At 42.5% G+C, this 23,186-nt stretch overlaps 1 protein-coding gene and 3 non-coding genes across 9 annotated transcripts in view; all 4 read left to right on the forward strand.

The window, feature by feature from the left end:
• The first annotated feature begins 2,733 nt into the window (after positions 1-2,733).
• The window catches only part of TRIM55 (tripartite motif containing 55), a 64,782-nt gene continuing 44,329 nt past the window's right edge, over positions 2,734-23,186 (forward strand). For 3 of the 6 annotated variants that reach the window (XM_054561673.2, XM_024251646.3, XM_054561671.2), the window contains exons 1-3: positions 5,659-6,312; positions 17,972-18,868; positions 19,742-19,914. In XM_054561673.2, the coding sequence (XP_054417648.2) occupies positions 18,701-18,868; positions 19,742-19,914 (341 nt within the window). In that variant the 5' untranslated portion in view covers positions 5,659-6,312; positions 17,972-18,700. Of the gene's footprint in view, positions 5,136-5,255; positions 5,384-5,658; positions 6,313-17,971; positions 18,869-19,736; positions 19,915-23,186 lie in introns of those variants that run through there. The other 3 variants (XM_054561670.2, XM_054561669.2, XM_054561672.2) reach the window with 3 other exon arrangements.
• Positions 4,907-4,999, forward strand: TRNAY-GUA (transfer RNA tyrosine (anticodon GUA)). Its single transcript has 2 exons — positions 4,907-4,943; positions 4,964-4,999. It is a non-coding gene; the product is annotated as a tRNA-Tyr (tRNA).
• On the forward strand, positions 5,529-5,617 carry TRNAY-GUA (transfer RNA tyrosine (anticodon GUA)). Its single transcript is given in 2 exon segments — positions 5,529-5,565; positions 5,582-5,617. It is a non-coding gene; the product is annotated as a tRNA-Tyr (tRNA).
• TRNAA-AGC (transfer RNA alanine (anticodon AGC)) lies at positions 5,722-5,794 on the forward strand. The gene has a single exon. It is a non-coding gene; the product is annotated as a tRNA-Ala (tRNA).

A 23,186-nucleotide genomic window follows, 5' to 3' on the forward strand; every position in this document is an offset into this window, starting at 1 on the left:
TTCTGTTCTTATAAGGACACCAGTTGTATTGGATCAGGGTTCACCCTAATGACCTCATTTTTGCTTAATTACCTCTTTAAAGGCCTTAACTCCAAATACAGTCACATTCTGAAGTACTAGGGGTTAGGTCTTCAACAAATAAATTGGGGTGGGGAGGGAAGGCAGAACACAATTCAGCCCAACAACAAGCATGCCACCAATTTCTGAAAATTCTGCCATATTTCATTTTGCTTTATATTTGAACCGCATATTTTTTATAAAGTTTTTTTTTTTTTTTAGAAATCCCTAAGTATCTTCGTTCTGTCTTTTAGAGAAAAGTGACATGTGCCTTTATCATATCTCTAAGGTCTCCCAGATCCTTAATCACACTACTACTGTAAAAGAATCTGCTTCTTTTTGAAAAATAAACTTCCCAGAGCCCTCTAACTTTTTTTTTCCTCCCCTTAATTTGCCCTGATTGCTTTCTTTGCCAGCTGCATCACTGTCAACCTGAGATTTTATTTTCATTGGGTCCCTGGGTTGGTTTCCTTTTTTCTTAAATCCTGTGTACTCCTCCTTCTTGGATTCTTACTTTGCTTTGCTGAAGTACATCCATGGCATACACAGAGACATGCTGCTAGACTGTCTTTCAAGAAAGAACTCACTGCCCAGCTGCAAGGATGGTTAACTAGTAGCCACCAGGTGTTAACTCCTCTAGCCGAGGTTCTAAGCCTCTGGCCAATGACTGAGCAAGGTGGTGATGCTAGGGCCCCATCATTTCTGCCCAACTTGAGACTCCTCCAAAAGGAAATCTTTGCTCTGGAGCCACCAAGAGGGTTGGCAGAAACTTTGTCGGGTCTGCATCACTGTCTAATGACTACCCGTACCCAATCCTGTGTCCTCCCCTTTTCCATTCACAGATGTTACCCCCCTGTAAAATGTTGTGCTCTAATTCTGCATGAGCTTCAGCTTACTGAAGAACCCATCCAGTATGACATCCTCAAATAATGTTTACTTACTTTTTATTTGTTTCAGAAAGGAATCATAGATTTAAACTTTATGAGACCTTGCAACTATGAACTATTTGTCCTCATATGTGATTGCTACTTTGATTGGTCTACAATTCTAGGCTTAAAATTATTTCTTTGCAGAGCTTTGAAGGCCATGCTCAACTATCTTCTAACATCCAGTAATGATGATGAGAAGTCTGATTATAATCCAATTCTTATTCCTTTGTAGCTAGCCTAGTTCTTGTTTAGATTTTGTTTTGTTTTCCTCCATCTCTGAAAGTTACAGGGTGTCATCTTTATCCTCAATGCTTTTGAATGTCACTAGGCTGTGTCCAGGCATGGTTATTTTTCATTCATCCTAACTTGCATGATCCTTTCCATCTGATGACCAATGTCTTTCTTTTATTCTTACCCCTGCATTGTCTCTGTTTTCTCTTTCTGGAGCTCATATTAGATACTCTTCATGTCTTCAGGATCTATCTTTTCTTTCTTTTTTTTTTCTTTTCTGTCTTTTTTTTGGGGGGGGGTGTAACAGGATCTCACTCTGTCCCAGGAGCTGGAGTGCAATGGTGCAACCAATCATAGCCCACAGCAGCTTTGAACTCCTGGGCTCAAGAGATCCTTCTGCCTCAGCCTCTCAAGTAGCTGGGACTACACGTGCACACCACCATGTCCAGCTAATTTTCGTATCTTTTGTAGAGATGGGGGTCTTGCTTTGTTGCCCAGGCTGGTCTTAAACTCTTAGCTTCAAGCAATCCTCCCGCCCCGGCCTCCCAAAGTACTGGAATTACAGAGGTGAGCCACCGTACCCAGTGTCAAGTTTTTATTTTTTGCTTTCCATGGTCTGATGTCCTGGGATATATTTTCCATTCTGTCTTCTATATCTTCATAGTTGATCTTTAGCCATGACCAGTATGTTACTTTTCAACTTAGCAATAATACTTTTAGTATTCAGGAATTCTCTTCTTCCCTAGTTGCTCTGGTTAATATCACTGTATTTTGGTTTTCATTGCTGTAACTCTCTCTTGGATGTCCCTAAGGATATCCCTAACTACTTTTTTGTTAAATAGTTCTGTTCTTTCCTTGCATTATCTCTGTTTTCTCCTCGGTCATTTATTTAACTTGTTCATCTTGGACTTTCTTTTTGAAGTTGTTATTTCCTCCCAAATGTCTGGTAAACACACATGAAGGAATACATTGCTATCTGTAAAAATGGCTGTGTCCTGGGGACAATCAGGCTTTGCATTTATGGTGCATGCGTGGCGAACAGCCATGCTGGCCCAAGATCCCCCAACCTACCAACTCAAGGAAGAACTCACTCTGAGAGTTGGGTGGGGTGGCCTTCCTGTTCTTTCCATCTCTATTAGGCTCTACTCTGCCTTACTCCCTAGCCCTATACCACTCCACAGACTCTAGTCTGGCAAATCTACTCTGCTTAAGCCATTCTCCAGTGGGATCTCCCTGGCAAAAAATTCAGCAACAGCTGCACAACATTGTGGGCGGCTGACCTCTGTGCTGCTGTCTCTGTGCCTGGAGTCTCTTGTGAGCTCCACGGGGAGAATGGTTTTGTCTGCTAGTTTGCAGAATGTGCATTTGGAGCTGTATTTTTCTCCATTATAATCTCATTTAATTTTCACCTTCTAGAAGTTATTTAAAATCTCTATTTGTTAATTATACCTACTGTAGTTTTCCATGTTGCAATAGATTTTTTTTCTTTTGTGTATTTTTATCATCTTTTCAATGTACTCCTGGGGAGGAAGGGGTATAGTCGTATGCGCCCAACCTTCATATATGTAATCCTGATCCCTGGACACAGTGGGTGAGCACCTAAGTGAGGCCAAGAATAATGGAGAGTTTTGCAGTGAGGCCTGAGAAAGAGAAGTAACCCTCTGTGTGATAGACTGTGAAGAATAAAGCTCCAGAACTTTTAGGGTGGGGGACAGCACCATGTTTCCAACTGTGTGCACTACAGCAGAACTGAGAAACACTGGGAGAGAAACCTTTAAGGAGGCCTAGTTACATTTCATCTTTGGTTTCCTGGGGACACCCCTGTATCATTATAATAAATGTCCTGCTTGTACTAACTCTTGGGAATTTCTGTCACTTACAAGTAAGAAGGCCAAAAATCACATGTTTGGCCTCCCTGAAACCTATTACTCAAGTAAGGTTGGCTGTTGGGGAAGAGGGCTTGGCTAGGTATGGTAGCTCATGCCTTAATCCCAGCACTTTGGGAGGCTGAGGCGGGAAGATCACTTGAAGCCAAGAGTTCAAGACCAGCCTGGGCAATAAAGTCAGAGCCAGGTGAGGCGGCACATGCCTGTAATCCCAGGAGGCTGAGGCAGGAGAATCACTTGAGCACAGAAGTTTGAGGCTGCAGTGAGCTATGATGGCATCACTGCACCCCAACCTGGGTAACAAAGCAAGACTCTTTTTCTAAAAAATAATGATAATAATAATTTAATAAACACCCTGCTTGCCACCTTTGTAAAATGAGGAGAAGGTAGGAGTAAAAGGAGGCTCTTTTCTCTTAGCCTGATTTTCATGGTTCTGTCCACAAACTTGAGCCAGGGGATACAACTCACCTCCTCCACCTCTCAGAGGTCATTTTCTCAAACTCTCAGAAACGCTGTATAACTTCAGCTTGTTACATGCAAAAATGGCAAAATGTTCACCAGGAAACAAAAATAATCTCATGTTTGTGCAGCCTTAAGGAAGCCGCTTTCCCACTTAAAAATCCAGCCCTTTTCTTTTCTGTAACTTCGTATTTTATCTTCCCTAATTTTCCATTTTATTAAAGCTTTTACTTTTGGGAACTGCTATCTTATAGGGGAGATTTAAGAAATAATTCCAATCTCCCTTCCAAAAATATTACTATAATAACATTAACATAGAAACTCAGTTTGCCCAAACCAACATGATGCCTTCTTGGTTAAAAGATCTCTAAGGGCAAAACCCAGGTCGTTGGATGGTTTTTATGCTACGCTAAAAACTGAGTGGGAATATGGCAGCTAACCTTTAACAATTTATAAACGCTATGACCTTACAAAAATAGGCCGACGAAGCAGGATTATAGGCCTATCTGGGATTGAATAACTTTGTTAAAATTAAGCATAAAATAGGAACCAGATCAAGAAGACATTTTATGCAATCTTAATTTTCTTCCCTCTCTTTGCTTAGCTGGGGGTTGGTGAGGGGACTTTCTCTAGGAACTTAGTGACTCTGATGTCTTAGTAGATGCGGTGGAACCAGCTCTGTCTACAGAACCGCGGGCTTCAGTGGCGTCTTCCTAACCGGGCTTGCCTGCCGGGGGCGTTCCGAGACCCTCAGGGCCTTTCCTTCACTCCGCGGGAGCTGGACGGGCGGCGCTGGTAAGGCCTCCCGGGCTCAAAGTGCAACGGACACTGCAGAAATCCAAACTGCTGGCATTCGCGGTTTGGGGACGCCAGAGGAGGTAATGATTTCTGGTTTGTTAACCTCAAGTGACAATAATGCCGAGCCAGGCAGGAGCTGGACCTACAGTCTTCTGATGCGTGGTCAGACACGTTATCCATTGCGCCAGTGGCCTACCACGCAACTCCTTCACTCGCCGTTGGATTACTGCGTGTTGAGAACACACTCGGCAACCACTTTAAAGGACAACGCAGGCTGGTAAAAGAAAAGTACCACGAGGTGGGGCGGTGGAATCGCAGAGTCTTGGCACCGCGGACCGCAGACACCTGGGTTGAGGGCCTTTCCCGGGTCAGTCAGGCTAACGAGCCGGAGCGTATTGTCTTTCTGCGCACGCGTAGAGCACACAGTCCGGCTCTGGGGTTCTGCGCTCCTCGAATTACGCATGCTCAGTGCAATCTCCGGCTGCCTGGACTGGCGCTCCGGTTTTTCTGTGCTGAACCTCACGGGCGCTGATATACGTACTCGTCCCTTCGATAGCTCAGCTGGTAGAGCGGAGGACTGTAGCTACTTCCTCAGCAGGAGACATCCTTAGGTCGCTGGTTCGATTCCGGCTCGAAGGAGACAAGGGCGGTCTTTTTTCCAGCTCCCGATGACTTACGGCCCTTTCCTTGGGTGCCTTCAATGACACACTGCATTCCAAGGAGCAGTTGGAAAGTCTAGCGCTTTCTCCCCATTTTGGGTCTCCCAACCTGCACGGTAATTCTTTTTAGCGATTCGCCCTGCGGGAACGTGCCCGGGCAGGTTCCCAGCGCAACTGTGGGTCTGCGCTCGGCCGAGCGACTGCCGGGTCACGACTTCTCCGTCTTTCTAACCCGTCTTTGGCATTGCCCGGGCCCCCGAGTCACACAGGAGGCAGCGCCGGCTCCAGGGGGCCAGGCGAGGAACTCCTGAGAGCCCCGGGCAGCTTCTGCGACCCAAGGGCTCGCAACGGCTGCCGTGAGGAGGTGAGGGGGTCCGCGGGAAGAGGGATCTGGTGCTCCCGGAACCTGGGAATCAGAAAGAGAGAGAACACAATACTAAAAACACGAAGCCTAAAAAATGACACAATGTTATGGAGACAAGGCGTCACCGGGGCAATTGTGCCCGCTCCCTTCGATAGCTCAGCTGGTAGAGCGGAGGACTGTAGGCGCGCGCCCGTGGCCATCCTTAGGTCGCTGGTTCGATTCCGGCTCGAAGGAGAGACGTTGTTATTTTGTTGCTTTGGTCCAAAAAAAACCTATCTTCAGTGCTCAATGTTCTGACCCTTCTCTAGAGGAACAGATAATAAGCCCTGCCCAGTCGTGGGGGATTAGCTCAAATGGTAGAGCGCTCGCTTAGCATGCGAGAGGTAGCGGGATCGATGCCCGCATCCTCCAGTTTTCTTTACGGTCCCTTACGGTTTTTCTTTCGATTCTCTTATCCCAAACTAGAGCTGAAAAGTCAGACAAGTCAAGTGAAGAGTACGGCGAGCTCCAGCTTACCACTCTAAAACTTCCCAGACAAGAAGTGGTGGGCGCTAGCAGTGTATTCTTCTAGCTTTAAATTTTTAGACCCATTTAATTGGGGGAAATTCACGAAACTGGTTATTTTTGCTTCAAAAATGGCGACAGATTGCCGTCACATGTATTATCACTCAGAATCCTTTATGATTTGTGATAAGATGGCTGCATTTCCAGGGACTCATCTGAGGCTAAGCTGCCCATAGTTCGGGGAGACCCACAGGGAAAACAAAACAAGAAACAGAGAACTTGGAAACGGACGCTGATTACTTTGAACGTTTGCTCAACCGAGGAAGCAGGAACTGTTCGGCCCCATCTCAAGTCCGCAGGGCGGGCTGCCTGGCTCTGGGCAGATCCGAGGTGGATAGGACAAGGCAAAAGGTAGCCCTGGAGAGGTGAGTGGATAAAGTCCCTGGACACAGGGGCTGCCGTTGGAGGAGGTTATAATGTCATTGTCCTCCTGTGGAAGTAACTGTGGAGAATTAACTAGAGACCAGCGCTGAGAGAGAATTAATTGGATAAAAGTTCTATCTAGGACAGTCCTTGAGCGTAATTTTGTGAAGCAAAGACAAGACAACAACAAAACGAGTAAAACCTAAACACACATCCACACACTCACTGAAAGATTCAGAGATTGCACAGAACACAAATAGTTTTCTGGTAATAAAATCTCCCTATCCTAATTTTCTAGAAAAAAAGCTGTTGAAGCCACCGCGCAGTTCTCACAAGACAAAACACATCTTCCACACAAAGGCAGAAATACAGTATCATCCTTTGTGAGGAGTGCAGCAAATAAATGATGTTTCTTTAGGGTCCTAGGCAACCTGTATGCTTTTGTTACCAGTGTATACAACATGCTATGGTTTATTGCTATCTTTCATTTTCTAGGGTGGTCTCCATTTTTACCTCATTTTATTATTTTCAATAGTCTTTTAGTTGAATGTATTGTAAATTACTTGAAATATAACATCAGGATGTTCATAAAAACAAATTCACAAAGTAAGAAAAAGAATTCTTTTATCAGATGACATGTCCCAGTTTCTAGTTTGGGATTATGGGTGTTCTAGCTGGCTGAGGGGAAGAACTGGCAGTGAAACTTTAAGTGACCGAAAGAGCAAGAAGTAAGTAGTAAGTCAAAGGAATAGGAAGTAATGCACCCAAAACCCAGTGGAGGACACACGTTTGGGGGAGGTGACCTGGGCCAGAGCTCAAAGGATATCTCCGAGTCAGCAACCCAAGCTGGGAATGAAATTCACATACAAAGCTCAAAGGTACAAATCAGGAAGCAGTAATGCATAGTGGTTAGTCAGGCAGACTGTAAAACCTGATGGCCTTTCTTGGCTTTGCTACTTCCAGCTGCATGACCACAGGCAGGTTGCTTGACATTTCGGTGCTTCAGTGTCTTTGTTTCTCAAGTGGGTATATAATAATGATACCTACTTTTAATTAAGATATAACATGCAAAGGCCTTAGTACAGTGCCTGGCACATAGTAAACACAAAGTAAACATTAGCCGTTACCAGTGTGCAAGGAAGGAAGAAACAGAAACATAAAGTGTCATTTCCCTGGCAAACTGTAGAGATTCGGACACATTTCAGCACCTAGAGGCCGGGCAAGCATAGCATCATACAGCCAAGGCCTGGGGGAATTAGTCTAAGGGTTTGTATATGCGTTTATATAAATATATATGGAAGTGCTTGGAAAGAGGTGCTTGGATCTACTGTGTAGGGAAAGTAGGAAAAACAATGCTAAAAATACAATATGATGCTTAGATATATTATGGTGTGGCCATGTAATGAAATATATATAGCCCTCAAAATTATATTTATTAAGAACTTATATTGACACGGGAAATGTTAATAATCAAATTCTAAGAAATAAAGTAGGTATAGAGCAATATAAACAATAAGCAATATAAACAAGCATAAGTTATTTATAGAAAAGACTAGAAACAAGCTGGCATGGTGGCTCATGCCTATAATCCCAGCACTTTGAGAGGCCCAGGCAGACAGATCCCTTGAGCTCAGGAGTTTGAGACCAGCCTGGGCAACATGGTGAAACCCTGTCTCTACAAAAAATACAAAAAGTAGCTGTGTGCAGTGGCGTGTACCTGTGATCCCAGCTGCTCAGGAGGGTAAGGTAGGAGGATCTCTTGAACCTGAGAGGTCAAGGCTGCAGTGAGCAGTGATTGCGCCACTGCACTCTAGCTTGGGCAACAGAGGGAGACCCTGTCTCAAAAAAAAAAAAAAGAAAGAAAGAAAGAAAAAAAGACTGGAAACATGCATTAAAATGTTAACAACAGTAATGATCTTTGGTAGTATGATTACTGTGGTATTTTTTCCTTAAAATTTTAAACTATTTTCTAAGTTTTCTGAAATAAACATTATTTTTAAATTGGAAATATGGATGACTTTAAAAAAATTAACCGCTAACATCTACCCAGCACTTACTACAAGCTGAGCACAGCTGTAGGTACTTTAAATGTTGTAACATATTTCTCTCATAAAGAGAACACCAGCCCCTGGGGCTTCAGTAGTGAATTCTACCAAACAATTAAGGAAGAAAAAAATACCAATTATATACAAATTTTTCCAAAAAGCTGATGAAAAGGGAGTACTTTCCAACTCATTCTGTGAAGTCTCTGATACCAAAATCAGGCAAAGACATTACAGAAAAAGAAAACTACAGACCAATATAGCTTATTAATATAGATGCAAAAATTCTCAACAAAATTTTAGCCAAGTAAATCCAACAACATATAAAAAGGAAAATACATTATGACTAAGTGAGATTTATCCCAGGAATACAAGACTGGCTCAACATTCAAATTCATAACATTAAACAGATTAAAGGAAAAAAATCATGTGATCATCTCAGCAGAAGCAGCAAAAACATTTGACCAAATTCAACATCCATTCCTGCTTTTTAAAACTGTCAGCAAATTTGGAGGGGAAGGGAACTTATTCAACCTGATAAAGGACATAAGTGAAACATATGCAGCTTACATTATGCTTAATATTAAAGAACAGTGCTTTCCTCCTAAGACCAAGACCAAGGCAAGGGTGTCCATTCTGAGTTTTCAGCTCTTGCCGGGGCAATAAAGCAAAGGAAATGAAGTAAAAGACCTCCACATAGGAAAGGAAGAGGGAAAACTGTCTCTGTGTGCACGTCTAACTTTTAAACAATATTGGTTACATGTTGAAATGATAATATTTTAGATGTTCTGGGGTTAAGTAAAATATAATAATATTGTTTTTATTTATTTTTAGATTTTTTAAAATGTGGCTACTACAAAATTTAAAATCATGTATATGGCTCATATTTGTCACATATATCTTATTTCTTTGGACAGTGCAAGTCGGAGAGATAGGCAAGGGCCAGATCACATCAGGTCTTGGGACCACAGTGAGGATTAATATCTTTATCCTGGAGGTGATGTGACCATTAATAGGATTTAAATAAGGGGTGACTTGTGAGAAGTGGATTGCAGAAGGCAAGAGTGAATTCAGAGAAATCAGTTAAGAAGCTGGGGTGGAGGAGAAGTGGGGGTGGGTATGGGTGGTGAGGGTGAAGCCAACGTGTGGGGTTCAGACATGGGCCATTGGGAAGAGCTTGGGCTAAAGTATTCGCTACTTGTTGGGACTGTCGCTGCTTATTTCTGGTACATATATAATGAGTGTTTCTTATTTCCAAGAAGTGTTCAGAGGAAAGGAAAGTAAAATATGTTCATTTTACTAACATTTCCTCAGAAATCTTTATGATGAAGTAAAATTTATAAACAACAGATTTGAAGAAGGAGTGATTATCAAATGAACAAAAGATTTCAAGGAGAAGTTGGCAAACCATCTAATGAAAGAAATGCCAGTGTTAGCTGCTGTTTAGTGCTTTTCAAGTTCATTTCTTTTTGATTTTAGATTTTGTAAGATGTTTCTTTTCATTTAAAATTTAAAAATCACATATGCAAGCTACCTATTGCCAGGTAGACAGCTAAATAGAAAAGACTGATGACACAGGCAGAGGGAAAACATTAAGTATTTTGTAGATGTCATGGGTCAAGTCCTCAGTGCAAGGGGATGGCAAGAATCTTTGTATGGAAAGAGAGTTCTGGGTTATATTTTTTGGAATAACTTTTAAAGTTGTTACATGGAGGAAAATTTCTAAGCCAAATAATGGTTAGAAAGTGCTTTATTTGGGCCACACCCTGAGCTCTAGGATACCAAAGGAAATAACATTATGCCTTCTGTGGTCACATGGGTTATATCTGGCAGGACTGATAACAGAGCCTGGTGCTTGGAACACCAGCTCATTGAAATCCCAAATGAAGTGTGGCCTTCTCTCCACTGGTCATGAGTGGTGTTCTCACTAAAAAAGGGTGGGATGGATGGATGGATGGATGGATGGATGGATGGATGGATGAACGGGTGGATGCATGCATGCATGTGTGAATATTGCAAGAAAGAATTAACAGCCTCACTGGCTTAGTTTAAGAGGACCTGGTTTGCACAAGATTAAGTGTTGACCTTTGTTTTGGCATGGGATTAAAATAATTTTCAAATTATATTGGTGCTGGAGTTGACCTGAAAGTCTTGGTCCACTGATGCCCTAGTGCTCCAGCCCAACTAAACTTCCTTCTTCAGCAATCACTGACTCTCTTCCTCCACATCCACATCATCTGATGTTCTTTCCCTGTTTTAATTCTTTAGTCAGCCACCCCCTTTCTCACTTCCAGTGGGCACAAGAAAGCAAGAATACTTCCTTTCTACCTTAGAGGCTGAGCCAGGAGTAAGATCAGTCTTCCGACTCCTCTTGTTTTCTCTTTCATCAGGACTGCACTCTCTCTGCTCACTGTTTTGCTTCAAACCGTATCTGTTTTTCATTTCCTTTTAGCTCTACTCTCCATCTAACCATAAGTTCTCTGCTCTGTTTGATGAACAAATGGCTCCTTAAACTAAGCCTGGATTATTTTCAAGTACCTGGACTTGCAATTACCTACACCAAAGAGACAAAAGAACATGGGTAAATGAAATGCCAAGGATGTTCTGGAATCTTCAGTATTCTTTGGGATTTTCTAATGTCTCCTATTCTCAGAATGCTCTGACCTATTTTGACAGTTACAGTGAAGAATCGGTGCTGCTTTTCTGACCATTCTGGGGCAAGTGGGGATTCACATCACTCTAGCCAGAGAGTACAAAATCACCAAAAGACGGTGACCCAGTTCTTGTTGGAGAGTCCTTCATATGCATTTGAGTTTGCCCCCAATATTTTTTTATATCTCATGTTCTAGGGCTGGTTGTCTAGTATAATAACCACTATCCACATGTGGACATTTAAATATAAGTTTAAATTAATACAGTTTAAAATTTAGTTTCAGAGCTGCACTGTGCACATTCCAAGTACTCAAGAACCACAAGTGGCTAGAGATTGGACACTACAGATATAGAACATTTCCATCATTAGTGGAAATTCTTATGGACAGTGCCCTTCTAAAGCATGGGTGTGGTGCAGCTTAGTGGGTGAGGTCATGGGCTCTGTGCTCAAAAGATGTGTCTCTCAGTCTGCATCACAGTTCAGCAGCCACGTGACTCAGGGCAACTACTTAACTTGCTCAGCCACAGTTGACTCAGTGAAGATAATAATACCTGAGACAGGGAGCTATGACATGAAGTAATGGGTATTCAGTACATATTTATCATATTTGTTGTAGTGGTATAGTAGTAAAAATAATTTTAGCATCCCTTTCCTCTCTTCCCTAGATGAAAAACACACTGAGCTCTTCCTATATAATAAAGAACTTAGCTGGTCTTTGTCCCAAGTCCCTGAGTGGGAGCCTCTAAATCCTTAGAATTTCCCAAGTGACAGACATGCCTTTGTTATTCATCGTGGGCCCTGCTAGTTTATGCTAATGAGATAACTGCAGACGGGGAAGAGGGGGTGGGGCTGGCCATGTCAGAAAGACCAACCATGAGATGAGAATCTTGGGGCTTTAAGCCACGTGATGTCAGCCCAACCTCCAGGGAGGGAAGGAGAAGCTGAAGATTGAGATCATTCACAAAGCTAATGATTCCATCAATCATGCCTGCATAATGAAACCCCCGTAAGAACTCTGGACACAGAAGCTCGGGTGACCTTCCCTGGTTAACAGCACTCTGTGTGCATTGTTATACATTCGTGTGCCAGAAGGGTGATGCATCCTGACTCCACTGGGAGAGGACATGGAAGTTCACATTTGAGACACCCTGCAACCTTGCCCTAGGCATTTCTTCTTTTGGCCGGTCTTAATTTGTATTCTTTTTGGCTCTAATAAAACTGTGATCATAAATATAATGTTTTCCTGAGTTCTGTGAGTCATTCTACCAAACTGAGGAGGTAGTGGGAACCCCCAAATTTGTAGCCAGTTGGTCAGAAGTGCAGGACCTGGGAACCCCAGAGTTTGCTGCTGGTGTATGAAGTGAGGACAGACCATGCCCTTTACTTGTGAAATTTGGCCTAACTCCAGGTAGGTCATGTCAGAATTCCATTGCAGATCTACATCTCTTTCCTGGGCCCTGGCCCCTGAAAAAGCCTGGTTCCATTTGGCCCGGCAGCTACAGGTTGAAAGAGGTCAAAAGCCTTCTCTTTTTGTTGTTACCCTTCAGTGTCACATCCACTGTTGGGTGCACACTCAGGTTCCTAGGGACCCATCTAATTTCCCCAGACATACCTGGGAGACTGGAAAACTGTTGAAAGAGGGGAGGGTGGTGGTGACTTTGCTTCAGTTTTTCGATGTGTCTAAACATACTCCAGCCGCTGGCTGGTGGGACTCAGAAATGAGGGACAACCAGGACTTCCAACCATGGCAGCTCCCTGTGTAATTGCTCCCGATCAGTTTCTAGCCTCTGTCCTGATGTGTGTGGTAAGAGTGGGGGTGGAAGTGGGGCAAGCAAAGCACTCCTTCTATATAAACCAAAATACCTTCAGGAGACTACGCTTTGTTAAATTAAGTTTGACCTGAAGCTACCTTCATACATATTTTAGGTTTCACCTAAAGATTTCTTGTACATAGTGAACTGTCACCCAACTGGGTGTCTAAACAGACTGTAACGTGCTCTTGTAACAGGTCGCTGAGTGTCAGCCAATCCCAGGTGGTCAGCTGTTAAACCGGGTTCAAATAAGGCAAACGCTGAGCTGTCACCAGTCCAGCTAACTCTGTACCTCACTTCTGTTTTCTGTACATCACTTCCTTTTCTCAGTCCATAAATCTTATCCAACTGTAGGGCAGCCCTTGAATCTCTGAATCTATTCTTGTTCTGAGGGCTGCCCCGTTCATGAATCATCCTTTGTTCTATTAAATTTTGTTAATTTTAATTTGTCTAAATTTTTTCTTTTATCAGCTGGTTTTCATGTCCCTGCGCAGGCTCAGGTCCACTCCAGATCCCAGAGCCTGAAGATGACTTAAATTCTGATTCAAGTCCAGAATTTCCCCAACCTCCTGGACCCTGTGAATGATTTGGGAGTGAATAAAATGTTCTGACTTCTCCTTAGAGCAGAGCACTCCCTCCTGTGTCCCACTTCCAGCTCACACACCCACCCCATGGATTGGTGTCTGAGAGCAGGGAGGAGCAAGGAATGGAGAAAAAAGAATGCAGAGAGGAAGGTGGTTATTATTCATGTTGTGAAGGGAAAATAAATCTTGGGGCCCCCAAATCACTAAGCTAAAGGGAAAAGTCAAGCTGGGAACTGTTTAGGGCCAAACTACCTCTCATTCTATTCAAAGTCACCCCTCTGCTCACTGAGATAAACGCATAAATGGAGAGGCTAATCAGAAACTGAAAAGAATGCAACCATTTGTCTCTTATCTACCTAGGACCTGGAATCCCCCTCCCCACTTCGAATCTTCCCACCTTTGCTTCGAGCTGTCCCACATTTCCAGACCAAGCCAATGTTCATCTTGCATGTGTTGATTGATGTGTCATGTCTCCCTAGAATGTATAAAAACAAGCTGTGCTCTGATCACCTTGGGCACACGTTGTTAGAACCTCCTGAGGCCGTGTCACAGATATGCATCCTCAACCTTGGCAAAATTAACTTTCTAAATTAACTGAGACCTGTCTCAGATTTTTGGGGTTCACAAGGTAAACCAAAAATATGATTCTAAGCCCCCCAACTCACTGATGGATGCCCCTTCTCAGCCAAGGTCATTCCAAAGTAAACCTAAAAAACTAGTTCAGGCCATTATGGGAAGATCACACATGCCTCCTTCTAGCCTCTCCCTGTTAGAATTCAGGTTCAGCTGATCAGCATTAACACTAAAACAGAGATCTTAAGACTGTAAAAACAGACTCTTTGTAGCAATAAGATACCAAATTCCAATCTGACTCTAGTATAGCATCATATGACAGATAGCAGGCCCTGAAAGAAATTGAAGTATTTTACCCCAAAATATATTTCTTTGAAATATTTTGAAATGGCCCTGCAACACTGTTTCTTCTGAGGAAAATCTACATTCTATAGAGAATCCCTTCCTTTTCCAGGTCTTTTCCCTGATCCAGGAGAGATTTAACTAAGATTTAACTTCTATTCTCTCTGAAGACTGCTACTTGGAAGCTTCTTCTGCACAAGGGCATTGGTCTCCACAACCCCTTATCTAAACCCAGACATACCTTACTATAAATTCCAGGTCCTTAGATAATATCTTAACTCTTTTAACCAACTGCCAATCAGAAAATCTTCAAATCTACCTATGACCTGGAAGCCCCCACTTTGAGCTGTCCCATCTTTCAGACCAAATTAATGTATATCCCCACATATATTGATTGATGTCTTATGTCTCCCTGAAACTTATAAAACTACACTGTAGCCTGACCACCTTGGGCACCTATTCTCGGGACCTCCTGGGGCTGTCACAGGTCATGGTCCTCATATTTGGCTCAGAGTAAATCTTTTCAAATATTTTACAGAGTAAATCTTTTTCATTGACATTCATCAACTGGGCTCTTACGCCTATGGGATTCGTGCTGTTTTCCTGTGTAGCCTCCAGAGACAGTTCTAAGAAAAAGCAAAAGGCAGGGAGCAAGAAAGAACAGAGAGAAAAAAAAAGAGAGAGAGAAAGGAAGATAGAGATCAGCTCTGTAATCCCAGAGCTTTGGGAGGCCAAGGCAGCAGGATGGCTTGAAACCAGGAGTTCAAAACCAGCCTGGGCAACATAGCAAGACCCTCGTCTCTGCAAAAAATTTAAAAAATTAGCCAGGCATAGTGGTACACGCCTGTAGTACCAGCTACTCAGGAGGCTGAGGTGGGGGGATTGCTTGAGCCCAGGAGTTTGAGGTTTCAGTGAGCTATGATTGCGCCACTGCACTCCGGTTTGGGCAACAAAGTGACCCTCTGTCTCTTAAAAGAAAATTCTGTTTCAGAGGTTTTTGTTTTTTTCTACAAATATTGCTAAGTTAGGTTATGAACCCCACTCACTTATAGATGGCAGAACTGAAATCCTCCTAGGTGAAGTCACTTTCCAAGACCACAAAGGGAGGTAGATGCAGAAGCTGGGAGAAAGCCTGACTGTCTCTGACTCACTCTGCAGCCTCTCACTACATCATCGGTTACTCAGGCTCAGGCATCTGAGTCATCTGTGTGGATTCTACTTTCATAGCAGCCCCAGGGATCATTTCCTCCTTTCCTTCCCCACTGCCATGACCTGTGCCAGGGCTTCGCGACCTCTCACCTGGACTATTGGCAACAGCCTCTGATCTGGTCTTTAGCCAGCCACCTTCATGCTAATCTAACCCAATCATCGCTGAAAGATCAATCTAACCAACCACTGCTCTCACGAAAGTGTCCAGTGAGAAACTTTTAACGACTTCCTGCTGCTTAATTTATTAAGTGTTAAAAACTCTTTAGCACAGTATCCATGGCCAGCCAATGCTTGAGCAGCGTGCCTGCACTCCCCCTCAAGCCACCGTGGCTCTGAGATCCCCTGCATGCCTGTGCATGCCCATGTTGCTGCTTCTGTGCCTTCTCTTGGAAAGCCCCAGCCATGCCCCACCTAACTACACGTCCATCCCTCTGAGATCCTCGGTGCAGCAGTTCAAACGCTACCCCCACCCATGAAGCCCTTCTGATTCTTCTGACCCTGAAATGCCGTAGCTGTTGTGAAAGGAAAATAAATATTGGGACCCCAAAATCATTAAGCCAAAGGGAAAAGTCAAGCTGGGAACTGCGTCAGGCAAACCTGCCTCCCACATTATTCCTAAATAAGATAGCTACAAAGATTTAAACACTACATACCTCCCTTACAATTTGCACACTGGGAAATTCCTTACAGGCCCCAATATCTTTACCCTAAAACAGTTTTGTTGAATTTTACCCTGACAATGTAAATTGACAGCTTATCTTCATAGGCATGGTACAAAGGACAGAACTCTAAGTCATCTCTCTGCTCACTTGAGACAAATGCATATCTGCTTTCTTCCTCTGATGTAAAAATGCAGACTCACTGAACTAAAGGAAGACATAAATGACTATTATTCCTCTACCCACTGCCCAGCCCCAACATGTAAGTTATGTATTTGGTGAAAGGCTGATCAAAGACTCAGAAGAATGCAACTGTTTGCCTCTTATCTACCCACAACTGAAATTTTTTTTTTCTCTTTCCCCAATATCCATTCTTTTCCCTTTAAATATTAAAGCCTTCGAAATCTTGTTTGGAGAAAGGTGCAGGCCTGCCTCCTGGCACGCGCCCTTAACCTTGACAAAACAAACTTTCTCGATTGACACCTGTCTCAGGTACTTTTTGGCTTGCACTCTTTATCACATTTTATTTTGTACTATGTTCTTTGTGTGCATGTCTCATCTCCATTCTTATACTGAGCTCCTTGAGGACAATGACCTATGTCTTGTTCATCTTTCAATCCCCAGAGCCTCACACAATGGAGACACACTACACATAATCAATGAATGTATTTTGAAGGAATGAATTCCTTCTACAAGAAAAGACTCTGCTGCAATGTGCACGATTAGTTTAAGTGCTTTTACTTAGATTGCAAGGTCTTTTGCAGTAGAAACTTAATCTTTCCTAGCAAATATCTCACATATTGTACTCAGACCTCCCCTCCATAGCCCATGAATTGATAAACACAATTAACTGCCTAGGCTGGGTGAACCGAAGTAACTCAGTAAAAAAACTTTACCAGTTCCCGTCTTCACTGTAGTTGCTAAATAAATATTGAAAGGACTAAGATAATTCTCTAAAGATCCCTGATATGCTTATGAATACATATAACTTATTATTAGTTAATAGAGCTTACTAGATTCTCAATAAGCTCTCCGTGCACACAGCACTAAGACCACACATAATTGACCTACACTTCACTGGTAATTTAATTCACACCAGGGATATGTTAACAAAATGTGTCCATTGTCCAAGGTTTTTAAAATCAAGGAGAAAGAAAGCCGAAATTTATCACATATAAACAGACTTGGATTTTTTTATTTTTGATCTGATTTAAAATTTTTAAATACAATTTGTATTGGTTAAACTGTCGCTTCACAAAATCCTGATGAATGTCAGAATCGATGTTTATGACTCAAGAGCAGACCAAGAATATCAGAAATGACCAGGGAAACTATGGTTTAAAAAGTCACCTTGGAGGAAGGGGAAATGCAAGGGAGAATAGGTATTTTGGAGGCAGATGACATGCAGATATGGAGGTAGGACTCCATTTATACTTCAGTTGTCAATGGCACTGGTAACTGTCCCCCAAGGGATAACAAAATGAAATAATAGATCTGCCACCTCCAGGCGCCTTCCAGTTACTACCTCACTACTGATTATTGTTGCAAACTATTATATAATTTAAGAATTTAAATAATTAGTAAAAGACTATCAAATTTTCTTTGTGCTTTTGGTTGTATTTAGGAGGTGGGACAGTATAGGATGAAAGAGGGCCAAGGAAGAGGAAAGCAATGTGGAAGAGCAAACAGCATACTAGAGTTGTTTTATAATATAACTTTATTCTCAAATAATTAGATCATCCACTGATTTTGAATTTTTATTTATGCATGTATTTATTTATTTATTAGGTGGATACCTTTATAGTGAAGGGATTTGGATTTGAATTTAGCTTTTAAATTGGAATTTTTCAAAGACCACAACCCCAGCTGGCAAAGATGAAATACTTAACACTAAGAAAGTCTTTTTGATGATTGCCTTTGTGAAGCCAGGATAACAATTTTCAAGACATGTTTTGTTCATTTTCACCTAAGAAGGTGCTATTAGGCTACTTTCGGTGACTCAATTCCTACACTCTCAAGACGGGGCTGGCATTAGTTACACAGACTCTGTGCTGCATTCTGCCCCTTCCTGGAGAAGCCATCGCCAAGTTCTCAATGAGTGCTCACAGAGGGCATGGTTCAGTGGCTAGGCATGCACATTTGCATTTGTTGTTGACAACTGTCAGCTTCGACCTCCTTCTCCTCACAACCCCATCTAAATGGGGTTTGTAATCCTCCTTCCCACCCACTCTCTTCACTCCCTGGGGCAAGAATGTTGACTCCTGCTCTCCGTCACCTGTCAGGATCCATCCTCCTGTCACTGGCTTATATGGACACGTCAGCCCACCGTCACGTGACCGCAGGCTGCTAAAAACAGCTCCGACACCCACTCCAAACCAGGGCCTGAAACAATGTCCTCCACCGAGAGAAACGTAAAGGACACTTGATCACACAATCCCTGGAATAATATCCAGGAAACACTTGCTGGAACCACTCGCAGCACCCTTCCCTGGCAGCACACTTGGGGACAGCAAGGAGATGAGTGCATCTCTGAATTACAAATCTTTTTCCAAAGAGCAGCAGACCATGGATAACTTAGAGAAGCAACTCATCTGTCCTATCTGCTTAGAGATGTTCACGAAACCTGTGGTCATTCTCCCTTGTCAGCACAACCTGTGTAGGAAATGTGCCAGTGATATTTTCCAGGTAGGTTTGTTTGGAATTTGGTTGAAGGGAGGGGGTGGAAAAGATTCCTTCCTCTTGGAATCAAGTGCTTAACATTGAGGTGAAATCCTTTAAAAAACTTTATAAGGTTGCCGGGCGTGGTGGCTCATGCCTGTAATCCCAGCACTTTGGGAGGCTGAGGCCAGTGGATCACCTGAGGTCAGGCATTCGAGACCAGGCTGGCCAACATGGCAAAACCCCATCTCCACTAAAAATACAAAAAAAAAAAAAAATTAGCTGGGCATGGTGGCGGGCACCTATAATCTCAGGTACTTGGGAGGCTGAGGCAGGAGAATTGCTTGAACCCAGGAGGCGGAGATTGCAGTGAGTCAAGATCGTGCCATTGCACTCCGGCCTGGGCAACGGAGCGAGACTCTGTCTCAAAAAAAGAAAAACAAACAAACAAACAAAAAAACTTCATAAAGTTGCATTTACTTTCAAGAAAAACATGTTTCTTTTAATGATTTGGTTTGTGTCCTCTTTACTCCCAAATCCAGTTTTATTTTAATACTAAGAATCATATATCTTTTTAAATCAAACCATTTAATGTGTTTCAAAACTATGAATGAGTAACTGCTGAAGACATGAGTGTGGAGTTTCTGGCTGGAACTTTTGGTTCTGAAAGTGGTGGACGGAAAAGCACGTTATGTGGACAATGGTGTATTCGCAGATGACTGTGGATAAGGTCTGGCCCTGTGTTTCAGGACCACTTGCTGAGAAAGCCCTGAGGGATGATCTTATGGCAAGCTTAAAGTAGAAGTTCATGTTGTTTGTAGTAGCACAGAGTGAAAATAAGTCTCAGAGAAGCTGCTTGTGGCATTACCCAATTCCTTTTTTCTTACTTGGCAAGAACAGGCCTCTAACCCGTATTTGCCCACAAGAGGAGGCACCACCATGGCATCAGGGGGCCGATTCCGCTGCCCATCCTGTAGACATGAAGTGGTTTTGGATAGACATGGGGTATATGGACTTCAGAGGAACCTGCTGGTGGAAAATATCATTGACATCTACAAGCAGGAGTCCACCAGGTAACACTCTTCCACTCTTCCATGTGTCAAGCCCATCTGAAACTTGTTTTTGTTTGTTTGTTTTAATGGGTTGCTACTCTGAATGCTTGTTTATCAATCACAGACTGTTTTATGGAAAAATGGTTTTCCAAGTCAGTCCTTCCCAGTGAGACTGAGAGTTGCTCACAGCAGGAGAGAGGGGAGTTGGTGCCCATGCTTTTGTATCAATTTAAGAATGAAGTGACTCATTAACACTAATCCATTCCAGATGGTGATGCTGAAAGAGACATACTGCTGTCCCCCTCCACCTTAAAGCCTGGTATTACATCCATTTTACACATTTTGCACTTCACAGGTACTTTGTAGCTCCAGATCCCTACAAAGCAAAGAAAAAAAAAATCTAGTAAAAACTTAATAGAAAATTAATAGAAATGGCATCTTCCAAAGTAGCCCAGTTCCTAGTTCAGACAGTCTTGCCTTAAAATTGTTTGGATGATAATAATAAAAACAAAATCCTCTAACATAGGTTGTCACTGTATTTACTCTAAGGGAAGTCACAAAGCAAGGCAAAACCCTGGCCTTTAGGGACTTAAACTTCAGAGCCACGAGGAAAAAAAAAGATGAAATTCAGGTTATGTTTCCCTATTCCTTATACTGTATTTACTGCATAGTCAGCATTCACTTGTTGATTGTGAATAGCATTGTGATAGCATTATATATCTATCCATTCATTTTTTAAAAATAACAAAAAAGTCTTCTTATTCACCAAACCACATTAGCTATAGAATTCCTTTCCTAGACACAATGCTGCGGGAAGCTTATTCCTAGAAGGCACGGTGTGAAGAGCCCCTTTTCAATTGTGTGCAGGTCAGTCCAGTCCACAAAGCTTGATAGCAATATTGAGACCATCTAGAAATGGCCTCATTGTGATTCCATTAGGGGACATGTATTTATGGAACATCTGCAGAGCTCGAAGAGGCTTGTGCTCTTGGAAGGAAAGCTGTTCTATAAATCTAACATAATTATTATAATTATTATAGCTATTAATTTCCGCTAAAGATCCAAAACTAAATTAGACAGTACCAGGATCTAGATGGGTTTGGGGAAGAATTGCTGATGACATATTGCAGAGATTGCAGCTGGCTGTTTCCCTTGCTTCCAAAGTCTCTTGACAAGAACAAAAGTACTATTGCTGTTGCTGTTACTTTACAGATTTGATCTCATTGTATTTCACTACTTTAAAATACAAATACACACTTGTCTCTTAAAAACTTAACCAGCCAATTGAAAACCAATTAATTATGAGATTGATGCAAAAGTAATTGCGATTTTTGCAATTACTTTTCATGGCCAAAACAGCAATTACTTTTCCACCAACCTAATATTAAGAGAGTTTATATAACAAGAGTTTCAGTGCTAGTCCAGTGCCTTGCACAGAATAGTTGCTCCATAAATCCCAGCTGATTAAGCAATACCACAAATATTCTTACATAACAAGTTTCAGAGCTAGTACAGTGCCTTGCACAGAATAGTTGCCCCATAAATCCCAGCTGATTAAGCAACACCACAAATATTCTTACATGTTCTATTTATTGCAATAAATTTATGTTTTGTTACTTGTCACAGTGGGAACTTGAGACATGAAAAAACAGCAATACTTGTTATGAAATCCAGAGAACAGATGTTAAAACTTGCAGTATTAGTAAAACTACAAAACACATCTTCACCTTAACTATGAAGTTGGCTTGGTGCAGCTGCCAAAAATAGTACCCAGGGCTGGGAAGTAAATTGCGTAAAAGCAACGAACCAAATTTCCAACAATAAAGCTCATAGTTGAGTGGACTAGGGATGCTTTTGTGATTTTCTGTGATTTTGTTATGCTGTTTTTTCTTGAACTTGAGACTTGCCTGTGGGACAATTTTACTTGGTAGCAAAACCACAAGTTGCACAGAGCACTTGGCCACATGTCTGGGAGGAAACGCAGGTGTCCCCTGGGGGCAGGCAGCCTTACTAGACCAGAACCCTGAGCCTCAGGGTACGTTAGGTAACGCTGGAATGACCTTGGATATACAGAGTGAGAAGAGTTCAGCTGTGGCTGTTGGAAGGGGGTGGGGGTGGGGGGTGACCAATCACAGACTGGGATATTATTGGTCAACTCTGACCTCCTCCAGAAAGGCTGGAGACTGTAAGTCTCCACAAAACCTAGCATTCTTTTTTTTTTTTTTGAGATGGAGTCTCACTTTGTTGCCCAGGCTGGAGTGCAGTGGCACAATCTTGGCTCACTGCAAGCTCTGCCTCCCGGGTTCATGCCATTCTCCTGTCTCAGCCTCCCAAGTAGCTGGGACTACAGGTGCCTGCCACCACGCCTGGCTAATTTTTTTGTATTTTTAGTAGAGATGGGGTTTCACCGTGTTAGCCAGGATAGTCTTGATCTCCTGACCTCGTGATCCACCCCCCTCGGCCTCCCAAAGTGCTGGGATTACAGGCATGAGCCACCGCACCCAGCCAAAACCTGGCATTCTTATCCAGAATTCTGCATGGTGCCAGACTAGCCACAGTTGGGAGTGGGAGATGGTAAGAGAAGGTACTATTTTGGCTAATATTAATAATTAATATAATAATAATTAACTTTAAAATATAACAAGTAAAACTACTATGTGCTATGTGCCAGACATTGTTCAGGGTGCCTAACACATGAATCATGTGCAATTCTTTAATTCTCACAATAATCCTGTGAGGTGTTGATTATTATAATTACTGCTACCCTATTAAAGTTTTTAGTGCCTTAAAGTAATCAACATACACAGTTTTTAAAATTCATTACTACTAGGCCTCTGAAGAGAAATGCTGCCTCCACTCTGTTCTCTCTTTACCTACCCCCAAGCCTCATTCCCCAGAGTCAACCACTTTTAATTCTTTTAGCTGTTTTTCTGCTATTTATCACCAATGACATGTGCATACTACTGGTATGCTCCTATTCTTTGATTTTTCAATTTTAGACATTTTCTATTGACTTTGCACTTTAGACGATTAGGACTGAGCCCTCACATGGCTGGGCTTTACTCTCTACTTGGGAATTCTTTTACTCTCCCCTGGGTTGAATCCCTTGCTCCTTGGATTCCAGGTCTGCTTGTTTGGTGGCTTACTCTCTTGTTTCTATGGAGCACATCCTCAAGTAATCTCTTAAAACGTGCACAAAGTCCTCCTCTTTTCAGCCTCTCCCACTCCATCACTGCCTACTTCCACCTTAAGGACTCCTGGCTCCTGCAGTTCCAGAGCCTTTCCAGGGTTCC

The sequence above is a fragment of the Pongo abelii genome, chromosome 7 (assembly GCF_028885655.2).
Source record: "Pongo abelii isolate AG06213 chromosome 7, NHGRI_mPonAbe1-v2.0_pri, whole genome shotgun sequence".
In the NCBI taxonomy this organism is placed as follows: Eukaryota; Metazoa; Chordata; class Mammalia; order Primates; family Hominidae; genus Pongo; species Pongo abelii.